Source organism: Manis javanica, chromosome 7 (assembly GCF_040802235.1).
Source record: "Manis javanica isolate MJ-LG chromosome 7, MJ_LKY, whole genome shotgun sequence".
Taxonomy (NCBI): domain Eukaryota; kingdom Metazoa; phylum Chordata; class Mammalia; order Pholidota; family Manidae; genus Manis; species Manis javanica.
The window spans coordinates 118,397,638-118,416,166 of NC_133162.1; the positions used below are offsets into that span (position 1 = coordinate 118,397,638).

The window sequence follows — 18,529 nt, forward strand, 5'->3', positions numbered from 1 at the left end:
AGAGCACAAATCTTAGAGTACTGCCTAGATGAGAATCCTACCTTCCATCCCTTCCAACCCATGTGAACTGTGCCTTGATTTCTTTATCTATAAAATGAGGATATTAATATGACTCAAGGCTTATTGTAGGGATTGAATGAGTGAATTCATATTGCAGAGGGCCTGGCTGGTTGATGGTACCCGCTCCATGTGTGTTTGCTGCTGTTAATATTATTTGAAGCTACGACAACCCTTTCAAAATCCCAGAGCACTTACTGTCATTGTTTTACTAAAAAGAAAATGAGCCCGAAGGCCCTGACATGGCTTGGTCACTTGTGATGGAGGCTGTTCCATTAGCCCAGTGTTCTCAACTTTAGTTTTCCCATTCTCTGATGTGGCTGCTGTAGTCACTACTCAATAAACTAAGAAGCATTTTGTTGGCCTAAAATAACTGTAGCAGAGACGCAAAACTGCAGTGAAATGTCCTATGATATGGAATGAAACCACTTCCTTGAAAGAACCTAAGTAATACAGTTGAATGGATACAACAGCAAGGATATCGCCATGTGGAAATAAGCTAGCTCTGCAGGAGGAGGAGAAAAGTGGAAATACTTTAGGGAAAAGTGAAAGCTGTTGGGAGGATGAGATCATGCCTAAGCCCTAAATGAGAAAGGAAGGTGGTCTGGATGCACTTCCAAGCACCTGCATGTCACTCCAGCTCCCCACATGGCGTAGCAGTATCTAAGAAACACAGGTTAAATAATTCAACAAGAAGTGTTCTGGCCAATGCATTTTACATGTACACTTCTCATTTTGTTGTAGAGTCGTAGAACATGTGCTTCCGAGGGAGACAGCCACACACGCAGGGACATACTGACGCTTTGATAGGATATGAGCAGACCTGTGGGTTTGACGGAAAGGTTGTCCAGCTTTTCTCAGCTTGAGTGGCGGTAAAGGGTAGGTGCCCATTTAAGCTGATGCCTTTCCAAAATGCCACCTGAGACTCTGGGAGTTCACTGCCCTTCCATTTCTTGCCTAGAAACCTAAGGATCATCCTGAATTGCAGTCATTTCTGAAGTGATTGTTTAGTTTCTCTTTTGCCATGTAAAAAATGAAGTCTTTTTTTTTTTTTTCCTATCTAGACACACAGTACTGTTTGACAGTTCATCACTTTACTAGTCACGGAAGAAGTACATCAATCACCAAAAAGTGTGCCTCCAGAAGTGAATGTCATTTTGTCGGCTGCCACCGCAGCCACGATTCGGAATATACAGTAAGGCGTGTGTGTGTGTGAAGTTCCTGCCCTAAGGTTCCTTGCTAGTGATGGTTAGTTATACATCATGGGGTGGCAGAAAGCATAAGTAACATGTCAAACACGTTTATAATTTGACGGAAGACTCCCTTACAATGATGCAATGATGGCCAAAGGGAAGGTGAAGGTTTTTTGTCCTTCCACAAAAAATAATGTTACTAAAAACCAGTGATAATTCCCAGACTCCAGAGTTACAGTCCAGACCTTGGACTTTGGGTGGATCATCTGGAGTGAGCACTGGAAGCCCGAGAGCAAACCGTCCACGAGAGGAGGACAGACACTACAGAGCCCAGCTCACATGTCTGAGTGCGGCCAGAAATCACCAGGAGCGCCGCACAGGGAGGCTGGGGGTGGGGACGGGAAACGGCGACACCTTTCAGTGAGGAAGCCTTGGCTTGCCCACTACCTCTGCTTAGATGAGGAAGTGAGAGTCTGAAAGAATTAACCTCAGTTTAATATGATGAACTACAGATACATTTTATATCAATGGCTCTCTTTAATGTTCTCAGTCCATCATTCTAAATGAGCATTTTAATCTTTTATGCCCCTGGGATTCTGAAACGTTCCTGACAAAAGTACTTGAAAATGTTAATTTCATGAGATTTTAAAAATTTGTTTTAGCTTATGTGTACAGAAAATGGTTGTGGTGCTAGTGGCTTTTAGCTCTGGCTACACAGGAGAATCACCTGGGGAGCTTTTATGAGGTATGCAGGTGGTGTGCTGGCGGTGGTCGTCCCAGACCAACTGAAACAGAACCTCAGGGTGGGTCCTGGGCCTCAGGATCTCGTTTTTTCTAAAGGTCCCCAAGGAGATTCTGCTGTGCACCTCGGTTGCAGACGCTGATAAACTATTTAAGGCTGGCTGCCGTTGTCTTCCCTGGCCTCTCGGAGGCCTCTGAATGGATCTGTTGGTCCGGCTGAGGTATTGGGCCCATTATGCCAGCAGATTCTTGCCCTGAAATTTTGTGCTGTCAGGGAGCAAGCCTTTTTTTTTTCTTTTTACCCCTGAGCAGCCCTAATTAGCAAGCCATTGCTGCTGTAGTGATAGGAATCAGGTGTTAGTGCAGACGAGACAATAGAGGGTCATTATTATCGCTTAACAAGTAGGACCGAGAAAGAAAATCAATGCTCAGTCCAAAAGGTTCCTAGCTTTCACTTTTGGTTCAGTGTTTTTCCTTACAAACCTTCAGAAGATTTGTTGACTCAATCGAGCAGCCTTACTCCGTTTTCCCCATTCTCTTTCCCCTGCTTATGCTTTGGGTTGATGCAGATAAATCACAGTTAAAATGAAAGGACTCAAGATGGTCCTTATGCGTCTGTGAGAGGAAAGGTCCCCGGGGGCTGGTGGCATGGAGGCTTCGGCACAACCAACTCTAATTCTGACCTACGACTGAGCTGAACAAGCCTTCCTTCTGTATGTCTTTGCTTCACCCTTCCGCCGTCTAACTAGTACCCCCTCTCCCCTCTCCCCTCTCCTCTCCCTTTGGCGTAGGAGTGCAGGTCTTGCTGTGAAGGGATGATCTGCAACGTAGAATTACCCACGAACCACACGAACGCGGTCTTCGCCGTCGTGCACGCCCAGAGGACATCGGGCGGTGGCGCCCCCACGCTCGGCCTGCCCATGCTCGCCTGCGTCATCGTGCTTCCCTTAATCTGACGCCACCGTTCCTGAAAGGCACAGGGACCAGGCTGCTGACACACACAAGCTAAAAACTGAACAGTGACCGTTTGTGTGAAGACTAGTCATGCACTTGGAGAGTGCACACGACTGCAAAGCAGCAGCGGGTTGTTGGCTTAGTGAAAATGCTCCTGCATGAGGCCTCAGGACCAGGAAGGGGATTGTGCAGGGGCTGGGGAGGGGCTGGCTTCCAGGGCTCCAGGAGAAAGCGGCTGTTTCTTGTCCTGCAGGGTGGATCCTGCCCAGCCTGTGTTGTCCCCACCTAGTCAGGCTGTGAGCTGAAAGGACTCCTTGAGCTCACTGCCTCTTTTGGAGGCTGCAGGGTGAGACTCTGTTCTCTCTGTGATTAGCTCAGAGCATCTCTGAAATCTAGCCCTTCCCAGCAATTTCCCCACTGGTGGCACAGTCCATGAGAAAGGTAACTATGGGAAGAAAGCTTCAGTTGAACTAATACAAAACCTCTTTGCTAATTGGGGGGGGGAAATAAAGCCTTTAAATTATACCATGTAGACTGCATGCTTGTTTGTCGCTTGACTGACCTGGAGACCTCAGATGAAACACATTAACTGGTGTCATAAAGGAGGTCACTGAAGTTATGTTTCCGTAGGAGATATATTCTTGCTTAAATTATAAAATTCTATGCCAAAGTGACTTCGTTTTTTCTTTCTTGGGGGGAGGATACTGTTTAAGATGCTAAATGCCAAAATTATTGAATTGAGAAAGTCAGGAAACCTGCCTGATCAAGAAGGGTGACCCCTGGTCACATAAGGCACCCTCGGCAGTAGCAGCTTAAAGTCCAAAACTGGCAAGAGGGTCCTTCACTCTCATACAGTCAACTTCTCTCTGAACATCAGGGCCACCAAGAGAAACTTTTAAAACGTGTTTGGTTCTCTTCTCTTTCCCTTTTATTCCAAATGAGCAACTCCTTTCCATTGCCTGAATCCCAATTTCCTGCCTTTACACTTGAATGACCTTGAAGCACCCTGCCCTTGTATATATGGTGATGAGTTCAGGGCATAGTTGGCTTTTTAAATTGCACTTCCCCCATTAGAGCACTGAGGATGCCATAGAATGCATGAATGATGCTATCCTTGCCACGTGGGCTCGCCTACGATGGCGTTGGCAAAATGTAGCCCATGGGGCAAGTATGTCCCACCACTCTTAGTCCGCTACGCTGCTGTAACAAATATACTATTGATTGGGTGGCTGAACTAAAAACATTTAACCCTCACAGTTCTGGGGCTGGGAAGTCCAAGATCAAGGTGCTAGCAGATGTGGTGAGCGTCCTCTTCCTCGTTTGCACACCGTATCTACTTGTGTCCTCATAGGGCAGAGAGCAGAGCCACTCTATTTGTTTACACATTTTCTGTGGCTGCTTTCATGCTATGACGGCAAGGATGAGTAGATGCAGCACAGTGCATTACCTACGAAGTCTAAAAGATTTACTGTCTTGCCTTTTACCATAAAAGTGGCTAGCCCCTGACCTTATGAAATGGTAAAACTGCATTGGGAGAAAGCTGTTAGCATTGCAGGAACTGTGCTACTAATGGTGGTTACTCGGCCTGTGCACTGGTTTCCCAGAGCACTTCCCTTATTTTCTTTGTCTTCTGCATCCATGAACTTTTCTTCCGCTTTGCTTGGTCTACTCATTTGATTCAATCTCTTAGTAGTTATGTGCTGATGTCAGGCGTTGGACTGTATGTTTGTTGCTACAGGTCCTTGACACACTGGGAGCATCTCATCTCCAAGCTCTTCAGCTGCCAGTGAAGCAGAGGAGGGAGACATCATTCTCTCCCTGTCTCTGGCCCAAGCTGAGGCTCACTGGGAAGCATCAATTTGGAAGCCTGATTGAGATTTATCCCTCCTTTCACTCAGCACCTTGAATTATTTGAGTTTTCATAGCTTACACTTGTTCAAAATTAATTATATATGGCTTCACTTGGAACATTTTAATAGCATCTTTGGTGTCTTTTCATTCCCCAGGGTTTCTTTTGACTGTATAATTGACAAACTGTCTGGTAAAAAACCATTAGCAGATAGTTTTATTTTCCAACCTTGTTTCTGCTGTCTAAATGAATGAATGTTTCTGTGTGTGTGTGTGTGTGTGTGTGTGTGTGTGTGTGTGTGTGTGTGTGTCTTTCCTGAGGAAACATCTTACTTTTCTCCACCCTGTACATCATGTTCGTGTGGATTTCACTCGTAAGCCCCACTCCCTCAAGCATTTAAGATAGCGCTATGTTGAACAAGAGAGGGAATGCCCAGAGGAAGCAGGCTGGCAAAGACAGCCGAATGAGGAGAAGTGTCCAGTTCACAAATAAAGATTTGGGAATTTCAGATAAACAACAGAACTCTTTTCAGTGTAAGTTATTCATGAGTTCCCAAGTCAGGCTCATCTAAGGTGATGTTTTCAAATGCTTGTGATAAATCAGAATCGACTGGGTAGCTTCAAAGCAATTCAAATTCCCAGAGCATCCTGAAGGTGGCAACCCAGTAGATCTGGGATGAAACACATGCCCAATTCCAATAATTGAAAGTTAAGCTTTTTTTGAAATGCCTATGTGATCATGATGCCAGGTGTGTTACCTTGACCTGAGAGGATTATTCTTTCCTCTGAAGCCCAGTACCTGGTCACATAATAGAAAAGCTAATGAATAATGAACATGTACACAAGTAATCTGGGTTAGAGCTGTACAGGGTTCTCAAAGTGTGGTCCCCAGACCAGCAGCATCACATCACCTGGAAACCCAGACCTCTTGAATCAGAAACTCTGAGGGTTCAGTCTGTATTTTATTAAGGCCTCCGGATGCTTCCGAAGCACACACAAGTTCAAGAACCACTGGACCAGAGAAGTGCTTCCCAAATGTCTTTAGTAAATGGATCTTTGGTGGTGCATGAGAATCACTCTGGGAACCTGTGGAAAAGAAAGAAAAAGGAAAATCAGATTCCTGGGCCCCAACTCTAGAAACTGGTTCTTCGTGTCAGAATTGAGTCAGAAAATCTGTATTTTTAACAATCTCCTTGATTCTGATCTACAGCCACTTTGGGAGCCACTACACTAGGGAATAAGAGTTCCCTATGGTGTTGGGGGCCAGAAGGCCCAGATTCTAATACCTGTACTTTTTGTTCTAATAAGAAAGCCCTATGCATTGTATATGGACTCTGTGGCATTCTCCAATGTAACTTAGAAACTAGAATCCAAAAAATAAATCCAATCATTAAGAGTCCATTACGTGGATTTTTTTTAGTCCACTGCATGTGGACCTGGAAATGGCCAAGTGTCCCAGATCTCAGGCTAATTTAATTTACCCTGAACAAGAAAATGAAAAGCACTTTGGTGTCAAAATGTCTAAGGAGAGTTGGAGTAGTAGGGGCAGGAGAGGAGAAAGAGACATAAATTTGTTGTTAAGAAAGAGACAAGGAAATAGCTAAGAATATGAGAGGGTCTGAAGGGATGGCCTGTCAAAAGTCTATTTTGAATAGATTCTAGAATTAATTTTGAATTCCCTTCCATCAATCATTTTCTGTAAAAAAGAAATACTGAACACTTTGTCTGAGCTATGTCTACACTCTCCCTCAATCCAATTCTGAGGGAAGTTAGCATTCAGAAGTTACAGGCATTTTTTTCCACAAATCTGCATGTTGTGTCAGCTACCATATAAAGTATATTTCATAAGGGTGAGGGGTGGGTCATTTTCTCTTTTTCACTGGGAAAGAACTTAAAATCCATGCAAAGCATGAAATGAGCAATATGAACCAACATGAACTTGGGAAGTGAGGCATGGTATGCAATCAGGAAAATATATTTCACATTTGTGAAATGACTATTTTGCAAAATTTTTGTGATGTGTAGGTTGCCATCTTATTGAGATTTGCCCTGACCTTGGCTCTCGGACATTTTATATTTCACCTAGTTCTTTGTCATCAACTGATTTGTGGAGGGTTTTATCATGATGCTGGATATGTCTGGGTGCAAATCATTCCAGAAGATTTGCATAAAGGTGAAATGCATGAAGCAGTGGATACACAAAGGTGAAAACTGCCAAAGCTGGAACACAAATGGCCATGGTGATTTGAGTCTGTCTTCAGGCATCGTTCCCTCAGTGTGCATCCAGAACAGTCCAGCATCTTTCCAGCACACTGTCCTCTTCTCCTCACTCTCCTAATCTGTCTCCTTCCTAGCCCCCCTTCCTCCTCGCCTTGACCTCTCTTTCATCAGTTGCTGAGGCTGGAAGCTGAGCTGACTGGGGGTACTCCAGAATGTGAGAGAACTATGATTTAGGATGTGAAAAATAGAGCTTTTACAGTTTGGACCTTAGAATACTGTTGAGCAAGTTTGGGAATCTGCTTTTTTAACAAGCATCTGATGATGATACTGGTGATTCTGATGTGGGTGGTCTAGGGTCCCATTTTAGAAACAATGCAAGGCCTCAGCATAAAGGCTGAGAGCATCACACTGCTCCTCAACCTCCCTGCGTGCACTTTTTGGTCTGTAAAAACTGGTCCCAGCTAAAGGATTGGGAGCACCTGGGGCACACTGTGGTTTGGCAGAGCCACAATGTTGGGACTGGTCCTGTAAGGCCTGGGACAAGCAGGAACGCTGGGAAACCTGGGGCTAGTTCCAGGCAAGCAGGATGTCATGGCTGAGTGAGGCAGTAAGAAACAAAGGGCAAGGTGAGCCCATATACAGGGCTGAGCAGGGGTGGAAGGTCACTCCAGTGCATATGTTCTTCAGAGGAAGACAGGCTACAGCAGGCAAGCTGGTCTTAGAGCTAGATTCTCATAAGGTTGTTGAGGGTCCCCAAGGAGGGTACATTTACAGAATGATGTACCTATCAGAATGACATCAACCACAGATGACAGCCCCAGTAAAATTGCTGTAAATTCATTGGCTCATACAACTGAAGTCCAGAGGGAAAGTGGGTTTCAGGTTATACTTGATCCTGTTGTTCCAGCTCCATTCTCTGCTGTTCTTTTGGCTCTTGCCACCCCCATGTTCTCTGGTAAGGAGATGGCCACAGCTTCCATACTGCCCCCCCCCCAATGTCTGGGGGAATAGATGGAGGGAACTACCAGACACTCACCAAGAAGAGAAGAAGGTCTTCACCCAGGCTCCCAGCAAATCACAAGCAAGATGTGGTCACCCTTGGCTTAGAACAGCTGGAGGGAACTCAGTGTCCCCTGAGGCATGTGTGGTGGATGGCAGAGAGTATATACTGGGATAAAATAGAAATTAAAAAAGAGGAAGGAAGAAATGGATCTGGATGGGCAGCCAGAAATATCTGCTGCATATTCATTCCCACAGTGAGTCTGTTGGGAGGCAGTTGTTCAGTGGCTGAGAAAATGCTGTCATGTCAGGGATAAGACAGCCAAGCCGTCCAGAGCCGTCCAGACCTGCCCTAAGCACACAGCTATCTTCCCTGTCTGCTGCAATTCCCACCACATTCTCTTTGGATTAAGATACATTGTAAGTCTGCGAACTATTCCGTGAAAGAACCTTTTCTTCTATAAGCATCTAAGACACTTTGTTTAGCCAACACCACTTTGCAAATGTAGAGAAATAAATTGAGAAAAAGCTGCAGAACACGGGGGTGGATAAGACAAAGCTTCTTAAAATAGGTGGCATATCCTACGTACTTAATGAATGAGTGCTGAGTGCAAGAGTCTTGAACCCTTCAGAAACCTTTACTTCTCCAAGATCTTGTGCTCTGTCCTGTACAGACCTGTTTCTGTTATCTTCAGGTGAGCAGAGGGAGAACATTGAGAAAACACCTTAAAAGGGGGACAGCTTCCAATACTTTTTCTTTGGTTTTGTTCTGATGTTTGGTGACCTATTCTTGTGTCCCATACAGATTTGACTCCCACTCATGGCATTTTCCTCTGGGTCTGAAGGACTCATAGCTCCTTAGAGCTCAACTGTCAACCAATCAAGAAGGCAAGGTTGAGGATTATGTTGCCTTACTGTTTCCCCTCTTTCCATATGTCCTCTAAAGAATTATCTGAATTATCTGCAGTAGTAAGTCATTTGTTATTTTGAAATATTTTTATATTTATTATACACAACCTTGAGTCAGAGATGAGTCCTGAATATTAAGTATTTATCCTCATTTTAAAGAATGACTTTAGACCAGAATTCATTAATGGCCTGAAGATGCCTTTTTATCAGAGATGCGGACAGAATCTCAAGGTGAATCCTTCCCTATGTCCTCCCACAAAAGAAAAGCTGTAACTAAGTTGAAAGAAAAGTAAAACAAAAGAACCACACAGTACTTTGCCTAACTTAGGTAAATTAACATTTCTTTTGGTGCACCTTTTCTCGTACTTAGTCTGAAATCCAAAGTCTAACAGTGATTTGGGAAGATGTTTTATCAACAGTGTTCAGGATTTGGGTCTTCTATACTTACCTGGCTTTAAACATTCTGGAATTTGAAAGAAGACAAGAGAAAGATTTTGATCATAGTTGCGACAATGTCTCATCTTTAACTACCTGGGGGCAGGGAGTCATTATTTGAGTGATATCATAGATTAGTGAAATAATTCTACATGACATCTGTATTTTTCTTTTTATTGCAAAGTTTCAAAGTTTCAAAGTGAGTTTAATTAGGTGTCAAGATAATCCATGATTAAAAGATAATGAAGTACATATTGTAAGCCAAGGACCAAGGTGAAGCTTGGAGTTCACAGTCAGGGAGAAAACAGTCAAAGAGTTAGAGGCAAAACTTTCTTGACTGATTATTAAAAGAAAAATGAAGAAGAATCCTAGATCTTATCCATGTTTTGAGCAAGGCAGGGGCAAGGCCAAGTATTCCCCATTTCAATATCAGCTGCTCTGGAAATGCAATTACCTGAAGTGGTTTGATGTCCTTTGTCAGATGTGGTAAGTGTTTGTGCTAAGGAGGCAAGGACAGCCAGGAGGTATATGGGATGCCATTCTCAGGGTGCTGCGTAGCATCCTAATATGCATTTAATTCTTGTACTCAGAGAAGCCTGCAGCACCCTGAGGGAAGTGTGAGCTGAGACTGGCACAGAGGAGCAGGAAAACCATGCACGTGGAGGGCTTCCCGGCGCTGGCTTCCCTGGAGTTGCTGCTGGGGTTCGGCAGTGCCTTAGCTGCTGGGTCATGGCTTACCTAACGGGTTACCCTGGGGGAGCTGCAGCCACTGAAGCTCTGTTCTGAGAGTTTAGCTTTATAAGCAACCAGGGTTTGGATGACTTAAGTCCTAACATCCTAAACCCATTCCAGGTCAGGTGGTTGAGTGAGTATGGCTTTTATCCTTGCAATTCTCTGGCATGGAGAGTGGGTCGATGATGTGTGTGTCAGTAGGTGTGAAGGCAAATTATTTATAAGAAGGGAGTAGAAAATAGCATGGCAATCTAAATACCCATTTGAGAATCAGATTCTTCTCACCCCTTCTTCCACTCCATGTGACTAAACTGCCTGATTTTTTTGGATCAATTTCTAAGGTGCTGAAATTGTAGCCAACTTTTGTTGTATTTATCCTTTATCAGGAGCAGGTAGAAACCAACCTTTAATAGGATCCTTGATAAAAATGAACAGGCTAGAAAGGAAGACTTGACAAAGAAGCTTAGAGCCCAACAGTCCTCAAAGCTTCTATCTTGACTCTTAAAGAACTGAATGTGGGGCCTGGGCATATGACAAGAGATATGATAATAACAAAAAACTGGGCACAGAAGATCCTCAACTTCCTGCTCCTCCTCCCCCACCCACCCCCCAGCACTGATGCCTGTAAAAGGGCCAAGGGCAGTCAAACTATGGCTTGGCCCAACAATAAACACCTGTTGAAATGAATCCATGAAATACTTCTCACCAAGGGCTCAGTATCACCAACACATGATGTTCCATTTGTGCTTATTTTTTTCAGTCCTCCTCCCAAGCACTGCAGAAGAATCAAGTAATGATTCGTTAAGTATTGGTGGTCAGCAAGTGCAGCAAACAAATGCGAACTTACATTTTCTCCATTTTACTGTAAGTCAACCCGTTGCATTTTATGTGCTAGCCTTTGTATTTTCTGTGGTTTTGAAGTCACTAAGATGCCCCTTCTGCACTCTCATCAAATTGGCTTCATATTATTTACAAATTCTCACTTAGTTTTCATTAACTGGTTAGTTTTCCTCCAACTGCAAATGCCTCAGTTTTGGAAACAATAGGAAGTGCAAGCTATATATTATAGAATGGGTGTTATGTACAGGGCTTCCATTTAATGAATTGCTTGGCTCATTTTCTTTTAGGCAAATAAGCAGATTAGTTTATACAAGCTATTAATACCAATTATTAATGCTTTTCATTTTATTGGTTTCAGCAGTCTCTGCATGGCACTTACTGCAACAAAATGGAAATTGATTTCACCAAATTTGGCAACACTGCAGTGTTTTGTAACCTTTGCAACCAGGCTTATTTGAAAGGCTGGGTTTAATTATCCTTTTTTGCCTGTATCTGAAGCTGCTGATGGGTAACAGTTCTATCGCACTTGACAGTTAAAAGCAAATTCATCTCGAGTGTTTCTGCACTGCCCTTGAAGCTTGAAACATAAGGAGACTTTAATATGCCCACCAGAAAAGCATTAGCCTAGCTTATCTGTGTCTTGGTTTTTATATGCAGGGAAAAGAAAATCTGTCAGCTCTCAGGCAGTGTAGGAAGCAAGCCTCCTGGGCCAAACAGAACCTGATTTGGCCAGTTCTGGAACTAAAGGCCCGCTGGGATTCAAGACCCTTGTAAAAGCATTAAAGCTTGGATCTTCTCTCTGCTGCACTGCCTTTAATGTGACTTTCCAATTATATTCTTTTTTGGTGTCTTTTCATTTTATCCCTCCTCTTAAGAACAGGCTTCCTGACTGTCTCTGCTGTGTAGCTTCTGCTTACTCAGACATTTGAATCCCTCATGACTCTGGTTTTCTGAGCCCCTGTCAACTTCCCTGCCTCACATCCTGTCTGCATTTACTCCTACTGCCAATCTGAGTTGCTCAGCACTTCCTTGCTTTGCAAGTCATTTCCACTCCTGACTCCCGCACAGGCCCTTGTCCTTTTAGAGGTTGGCTACCCCTAGTCCAGGGGACTGTGGGCCAACAGTGGGGAGGGGGAGCATGGCTCACAGGTGAGAGAGCATGGTCCCCTGGTGCTCCCCCTCTGCAAGACAGCTTGGCCAATGCAGTTTCCCTTAGAAGTGGTGGCACTAGGATTGGTCAGGACCCCAGGTAATATGCAGAGACACACCTTTTAAAAGCTAAATGGAATGATATACAGACCTTTCTCTCTCTCTCCGTCTCTCTTCTCACTTCCACATCCCAGCCTTCCCCAACATCAGATTTATTCCAACAGCACTTGAATTTTAATTAATAAGACTACAACTTGCCAGCCATCATATTTTCAGTAGCTTAACATTTTGAAGATGGGTGGTGTGGGAAACGTTCTGTGCTCTAATGTTCTGGGCAATGGAGGCTATGTTTATAAAAGGATAACATCCACAGAGAGACAAAGAAGGTGATAGAGGTGACAGCCCAGAATGTTTGCTTTTCCTTTGGAGCTGACTGACCCTTTTTTAGTTAGCCTTAGTTTTCAAATCAACACATAGTCATGCAGCAGAGCAAGAGGCTGCAAGCCCAGGGTTACTTGGGCTGAGCTAAGGAACGAGAGCCTGTGAAGTTATTTATATGTATAGCATTTAATTAAATCTCACAGAGGTGAAGTCCATCTTGAACGCATTCAAGCTGTAACTCACTGCACGTTTGCTGGCGTTGCTGTTGCGGCAATTGACAGAACATTCATTGGTCTCCCCAAGTATCCACACTAAATCAGGAGACAAATGCGGTTCCCACTTTTGGAGACTTACCATCTCAGTGTCTTAATGCAGCATTTCCAATTTCCTGCTGAATTTACTGCTAGGTCTGTCTAACGGAACAGAGGCCAAACTGATAAGGTTTGATTTAAGAGAGACTATTAAAGTAAGGAATAAACAATATTGAATTAGGCCTTTTTGTCTTCATCCTGAGTTTTTGGATGGTAGGTTACATTTCTTTGTTATGCTCAAGTAGGATTTTGTTTTCATAGGGGAAAATTACTGAGAAACAGTCTGTTACTTCAAGATAACCAGATTTTTGAAAAAGGAGCCACAGGCATAAAGGTGTTCAGTGAAATGATTGAAATAATGAAAACTAAAACCTGATTCAAAATGTGAGTTCTTGTCTCTTCTGCCTGACCCTCAGGTGGTTTGCGCTTCAGTAAAACTTCATGGCGAAGTCCTGAGGAATAGCCTGGATTCTAGAAGCCAGGTTTGTACCAGAGACAACCTAAGCAGCATTTCTTATTTCTGGGGGTGGGGAAGGGGGCTCGTGGCTCTTTCTATACCCACCATGGTATTACAAGGTCTCCATGTCACTAATACTAGGCGTGCCCAGCTGTGCTCGCGCCTGTCATTCTGCCTGGCCCCACTCCATCTCATAATGAATCAGGATCCTCCCTGCCCTTTGCATTTGCCGGTGGGTATTGGGGAGGTAGTAGTTCAAGTGGAGGTCTCGTATAATACCAGTTTTCTGGATCATTTGATTTATTTAAGTACCACAATGCCAAGGCCCCTTTGGGCACTTATCCAGCCAACTGCTTAGGTTTCCAAAATAACGTCAGCTCTGAGACCCAACTGAATTAAGCCAAAGGCAGGCTAAAGGATTGTCTCTCCTGTTCCTGAAGGTCAACAGATTTGGACTATCAGTGTATAAAAGCTTTTTTCAGAAAAGTATTCCAAGATCAAAATTTTAGAAACATTGCTTCATTCAATATTCAAATTTCAGTGCATTTCGAAAACCTACCTGTAGGTTTTGTTTTGGTTGGTATAGAGAAAAGGGCTCCAGAAATGGCTGTGAAGAGTTAGAATTTACCACCCATTGATTAACTCGAGCAGATTTATGTTAAAAGGTAAAGTCCACCAAGCTGATATCCAAATGGCAATAAAGCAATCACAGATGGATGAATTATGTTTTCAAATGCCAAGGTCAAGGAGATATTGAAGTAGATGTTTGAACATTCAAATTCCCTAATATTTGCTCCTGGACCTTAATGGTTAATATAAACACATAATACTAGTTAAAATGAACAAATCATTAATTAACCTTGGTCATTGCACTGAACCAGCACCACAATCAATAAATGATATTTGTTCTTTCCTGCCAAATAGTTGGTAGATTATAAGTGTCTAGACAATATTTGCAATGGACATTGAAGAGAAGGAGCTGGCCTCTTAGCAGGGCTGTACAGAATATTTCTCTTGAATAATACGATGCCCACATCACCAAGCAGAATGGGTAGATGTTCCTGCATGTGACATCTTGAAATGCTCCCCACACCCCCTCAAGGAGACTTGAGAACCAACAGTGAAAGAGTAATTCTGGTTATTTCTAGAACACTTGCCCAGCGTACTGTTTTCTGTAGGAACTGTTTCTCTAAGTCCTGCTCTATGGTTCCCCCCTACTAAGACAATTTCCCTTCCTCTCTACTGCCTGATCCTCTTAACATCACTCAGTATTTAGAGGCAGGGCACTGCCTCCCCTGCATTAATCCTCTCTGTAGCTAGGACCACACTGCCAAGTTTGAACAGAACTTCACTGAAGGTTAGGTGAGTCGTGGAGCTGAGGTACACCACCAGATACCTGACCACTGATACTTGAAGTGGCTGTGCAGGGTCACCGCATGGGGCCCTGACACACTCCTAGCCTGCCTCCCCTCACCAGCAGCCAGCTTATTGCCCCTCTCCTTTCTCTACCTCACCCACAACATCCCCAGCCCCCAGAACTCCCCGGGCATCATAATGCTTTCATTATTTGAGGATCCGTCTATACAAGGCACAGAGAAACGAAGGAGTCTTTTCCCTCTTTTGGTTTTTAGTGTGTGTCCCAGGCCACTGTTCCTGCCCCAGAAAGCTCCCTCATCTCAGGATGACTGCACAGGAAAATCTATTTCATTTAAAAAAAAAAAACCCAATGCCTGTGGCACATAATGGTCTGTGGACTGACAAAAAAGTTATTAAAAAATGTTACCTAACACTGAAAACCCAAGAAAGTACTGATGCTGGACCATTTTTTTTTTGAGCTATTACAGATACAGTTGATTTGGGAGAGTGGTAGAAAGGGATGGGAAGATGCAAACATTAAGAGAGAACGAAGGGATAGAAACTGTGTTTGGAGCCATTTGTTGTCTTTCAACACTGGGTTGTAGATATTTCTCCACTTTGACAGCAGCTAGTAAATTAAGAGGACAGGCATTCCCTGCTCGACTGTGCAGTGTTTACATGCCTTCTCCGTGTTTCACCAGCCCTGATGGGCTTTACTAAATGTTTCGTGTGAATGACAAGGCATTGGCCTCAGCTGTTGTGTACCTTCACTGCATGCATGCGGTCGGTGCTTCCTTGTGTTGACTGGGAGAAGTGTGTGCACGTGCGTGTGTGTGGAGGACAATCCCTCAGGGAAGGCCTTGGTAGACCTAGGCTGTGAGATCGTCTTTGCTTCTCATTATGCTAAACGCTATGGGGACGTCTTTTTTAGAAGGCAGTAACACTTTTCATTGGCTACAGAAGTTGCCAACTAGCTGGCTTTTACACAATAAACTGAGTATGTTGCTTAGCAGAAGGGAAAAGTGATAGCTTATCCATTCTTCTCCCAAGTTCCGTGAACATTTTCACGACCATTACTTTGAACTTTTTATTAGGTAAGTTACTTATCTCCAGTTCATTTAGTTATTTTTTACCCTGAGGTTTTATCTTACTCTTTTGTTTGACACATATTCCTTGTTTCTGCATTTTTCTGGCTCTCTGTGCTGGCTTCTGTGCGGTAGGTGAAACCACTACCTCTCCTATTCCTGAAGGACAGGCCCCGTGCCGATGAACCGTGCCGTTCAGCCCTGCGCCCCCTGGGTGTCTCTGGAACCTTTGTGACTGTCCAGGCCACCTCTGTTATTTTCCAGGGCCCTCAGCAGTGGAGGAAGTGCAAACACCTGTCGGTGCCCCAAAGGGGAGGATCTCAGTCCGCCTCTAGATTCAGGCTGGTTGGGGGCCAGACCCTCAGGCAGCAGCTTTTCAAGTGTTCAGATAAATATTTGAGTCCAGTGGGACGGCAAGCATAAGCCCTGCCGACCACCAGAGCCAGGCGAGCTGGAGGTGTCTCCTGGGCAGCTCCCGAGGAGTGTGTAAGCTCTTCTCTGGGAGATGCCAGCCAGCCGCAGGGAGGCAGTGCCAAGAGGGCGCCCACCTGCCTGTGTTCCCTGAGAGTAAGTCCTTAGGCCCCTAGGTATGATTCACACCTGAAGCCTGCCCCTCAGGCAGCCGCAGGACCAGCGAAGAGGCCTCCTTCCCAGGAGGCAGGCGTGTTGCATTCTGCTGTGTGCAGTGCCCTGGGCAGGAGCCTGCCGAGCACTCTGCGATTGTCACGGCCCCGCAGGCCCCAGGGCGCAAGCCTCCAGCCGAGGGAGCCAATCAGGGCGTGCCCCTGGGTTACAGGCACAAAACGGGCGATGCCCTCTAGGAGACAACGGTGCCCTGGAGCTCGGCAGCGGGCGAGTGCGAACACGGAGCCCCCCAGCTGCAGCCAGACGGAGGAGAGCGTCGGATGGTGCCCGCTGGAAAGGGACGGGAGAGAAAGAGAGGGCGCCCCGGCCAGGGCACCGCTGCCGGGGAGAGCGGGAGGCCGGCCCCGTGGCCCGGAGGGCTCCGCAGGCTGCGGGTGCGAGTGACACTGGCTTCCTGCTCCTCCGCCCCTCGCTTTAGTGGAGCAAACGCACCCCGTTCCGTGTAAGTCTGGCCAAGGTGGGCTGCCTGAGAGCCGGGCCCCGGGCCGCAGCCGCCCAGCCGCTTCTCAGACATTCGGAGTCGGGATGGGAGCCCTGCTGGGGTTCACAGCTGGGTGTTTGTGGAGCTTGTCTCATCTGTGCCGGTCATAAAAATCAGGGAGGCTGATGTGGGGTTCAAACCCTTCATTGTTTAGGATTTGAGGTCCCTCCTGTGGCTGGGGTCGGGGTGTGTGTGTGTGTGTGTGTGTGTGTGTGTCTCTGTGTGTGTGTGTGTGTGTGTGTGTGTGTGTCTCTGTGTGTGTGTCTCTGTGTGTGTGTGTGTGTGTCTCTGTGTGTGTGTCTCTGTGTGTGTGTGTGTGTGTCTGTGTGTGTGTGTCTGTGTGTGTGTGTGTCTGTGTCTGTGTGTGTGTGTGTGTTTGTGTGTGTGTGTGTGTGTGTCCAGCCTCCCTTACCCACTCTGATGCAGTGTGCCCGATGTGTAGTCATTGCTCGGCCAGCCTTTACGCTTTTTTCAGGGGAAACTGGTCCATAGGCAGCTGAAGGCTCAGCGTGGCTACGGCAAAGGGTGAGTTCAGATCTTCCTGTGTCGCCATCTTGAAGCAAAACTTGAATTTGTGTTAGCTTACGTGGACATTTTCTGGGAGATGCCAGCCCAGATTTCATTCACATATTCCCCAAATACCTAAGAACCTGACAAGTATCAGGATATGGAAGGTGCCGGCAATACAAAGTCCCTTTCCTCAAACAGCTGAGTCTAGAGAAGAGGCAGATGTACAGAGATTAAACAGCCACGTTCTTCTTCACAGTTGACCCTTGTTTAAATTTGTTTCCCCAAGTTTTAATTTTACTTCGCTGAAAAGCAGACCCTGCAAAAAAGGATTTGCGTACAAGTCATTCTCCCTGTCTTTCTCTCCAAGGAGGAGAGCTACTCTCAGATGCAGGACAGGGACAAGAGCAGAGTCACTGAGGGGAACACAGGGCGCAGGTCTCTGCCAGGGAAGCTGAGACCCTAGGAGGCACTGTGCGGCTCACACCTCAGGACCGTGTCCTCGAGGGCTGAGGAAGCGAGTGCCTATCCAAGAATTCCCACCCCTCTTTGGCGGAGGTCACTCCCTGGTGGCTCCTGGCCCTTCTGGGCTGCCCTGCTCACTGGGCGAACTTGCTCCGGCTCCTTCCAGAGAAATCCGCCACTGGAAGCTTTGTTGCGTGCAGGAATTGTCTGCATGTGACCCCAGGTCGGGCAGGAGCTCTGGGTGGGGCAGTGACAGCTTCAGCTCATGACTCAGAACAGCAGAGTCTCATTCTGTGCAGCACAGATAATGTGGTTCTCTGTCCCTCATGCTGTTGGCCCTGGGTTTGCCCCAAGCGCTCCAGCAGTATTCACCCTCTTCCAGGATCTAGGCTTCATTTGATTATCTTCTATTGACAGAAATCCGGGAAACCTGCTCAGTTCACCAGTAGTCCTCCTATTTTGGGGGTAGTGGCTGCTGCCTTTATGCTGTTGAAACGCCGATGGTCAGGCCAGGGTCATGCCCGCCATTGCTGGAAACTGCAGGGGTGAGGCAGTGTGCACACACTGTTGTCCAGTAACTTGGCAGCCTGGTGTGATGTATGGCCACTAATGAGCAGAGTTTTGGTGATCTAGTGCCACTGAACCCATCAGTGGGCCAGGGTTAGAGGTGAAAATTCTTTGATTGTTTTGCTCACTTAAGGTTCCTCCAGGCCTCCTCAGAACTAGCTCTCAAAGTTACCAACTGTTTTGGGTGTTAAGTATAC

At 45.6% G+C, this 18,529-nt stretch overlaps 1 protein-coding gene across 4 annotated transcripts in view; it reads left to right on the top strand.

The window, feature by feature from the left end:
• LYPD6B (LY6/PLAUR domain containing 6B) overlaps positions 1-3,470 on the top strand; it is a 172,801-nt gene extending 169,331 nt beyond the window's left edge. For all 4 annotated transcript variants that reach the window (XM_036995878.2, XM_017673548.3, XM_073241415.1 and 1 more), the window contains 2 exons: positions 1,122-1,252; positions 2,783-3,470. In XM_036995878.2, coding sequence (XP_036851773.1) covers positions 1,122-1,252; positions 2,783-2,947 — 296 coding nt within the window. In that variant the 3' untranslated portion in view covers positions 2,948-3,470. The remainder of the gene's footprint in view (positions 1-1,121; positions 1,253-2,782) is intronic.
• Positions 3,471-18,529: the final 15,059 nt, after the last annotated feature.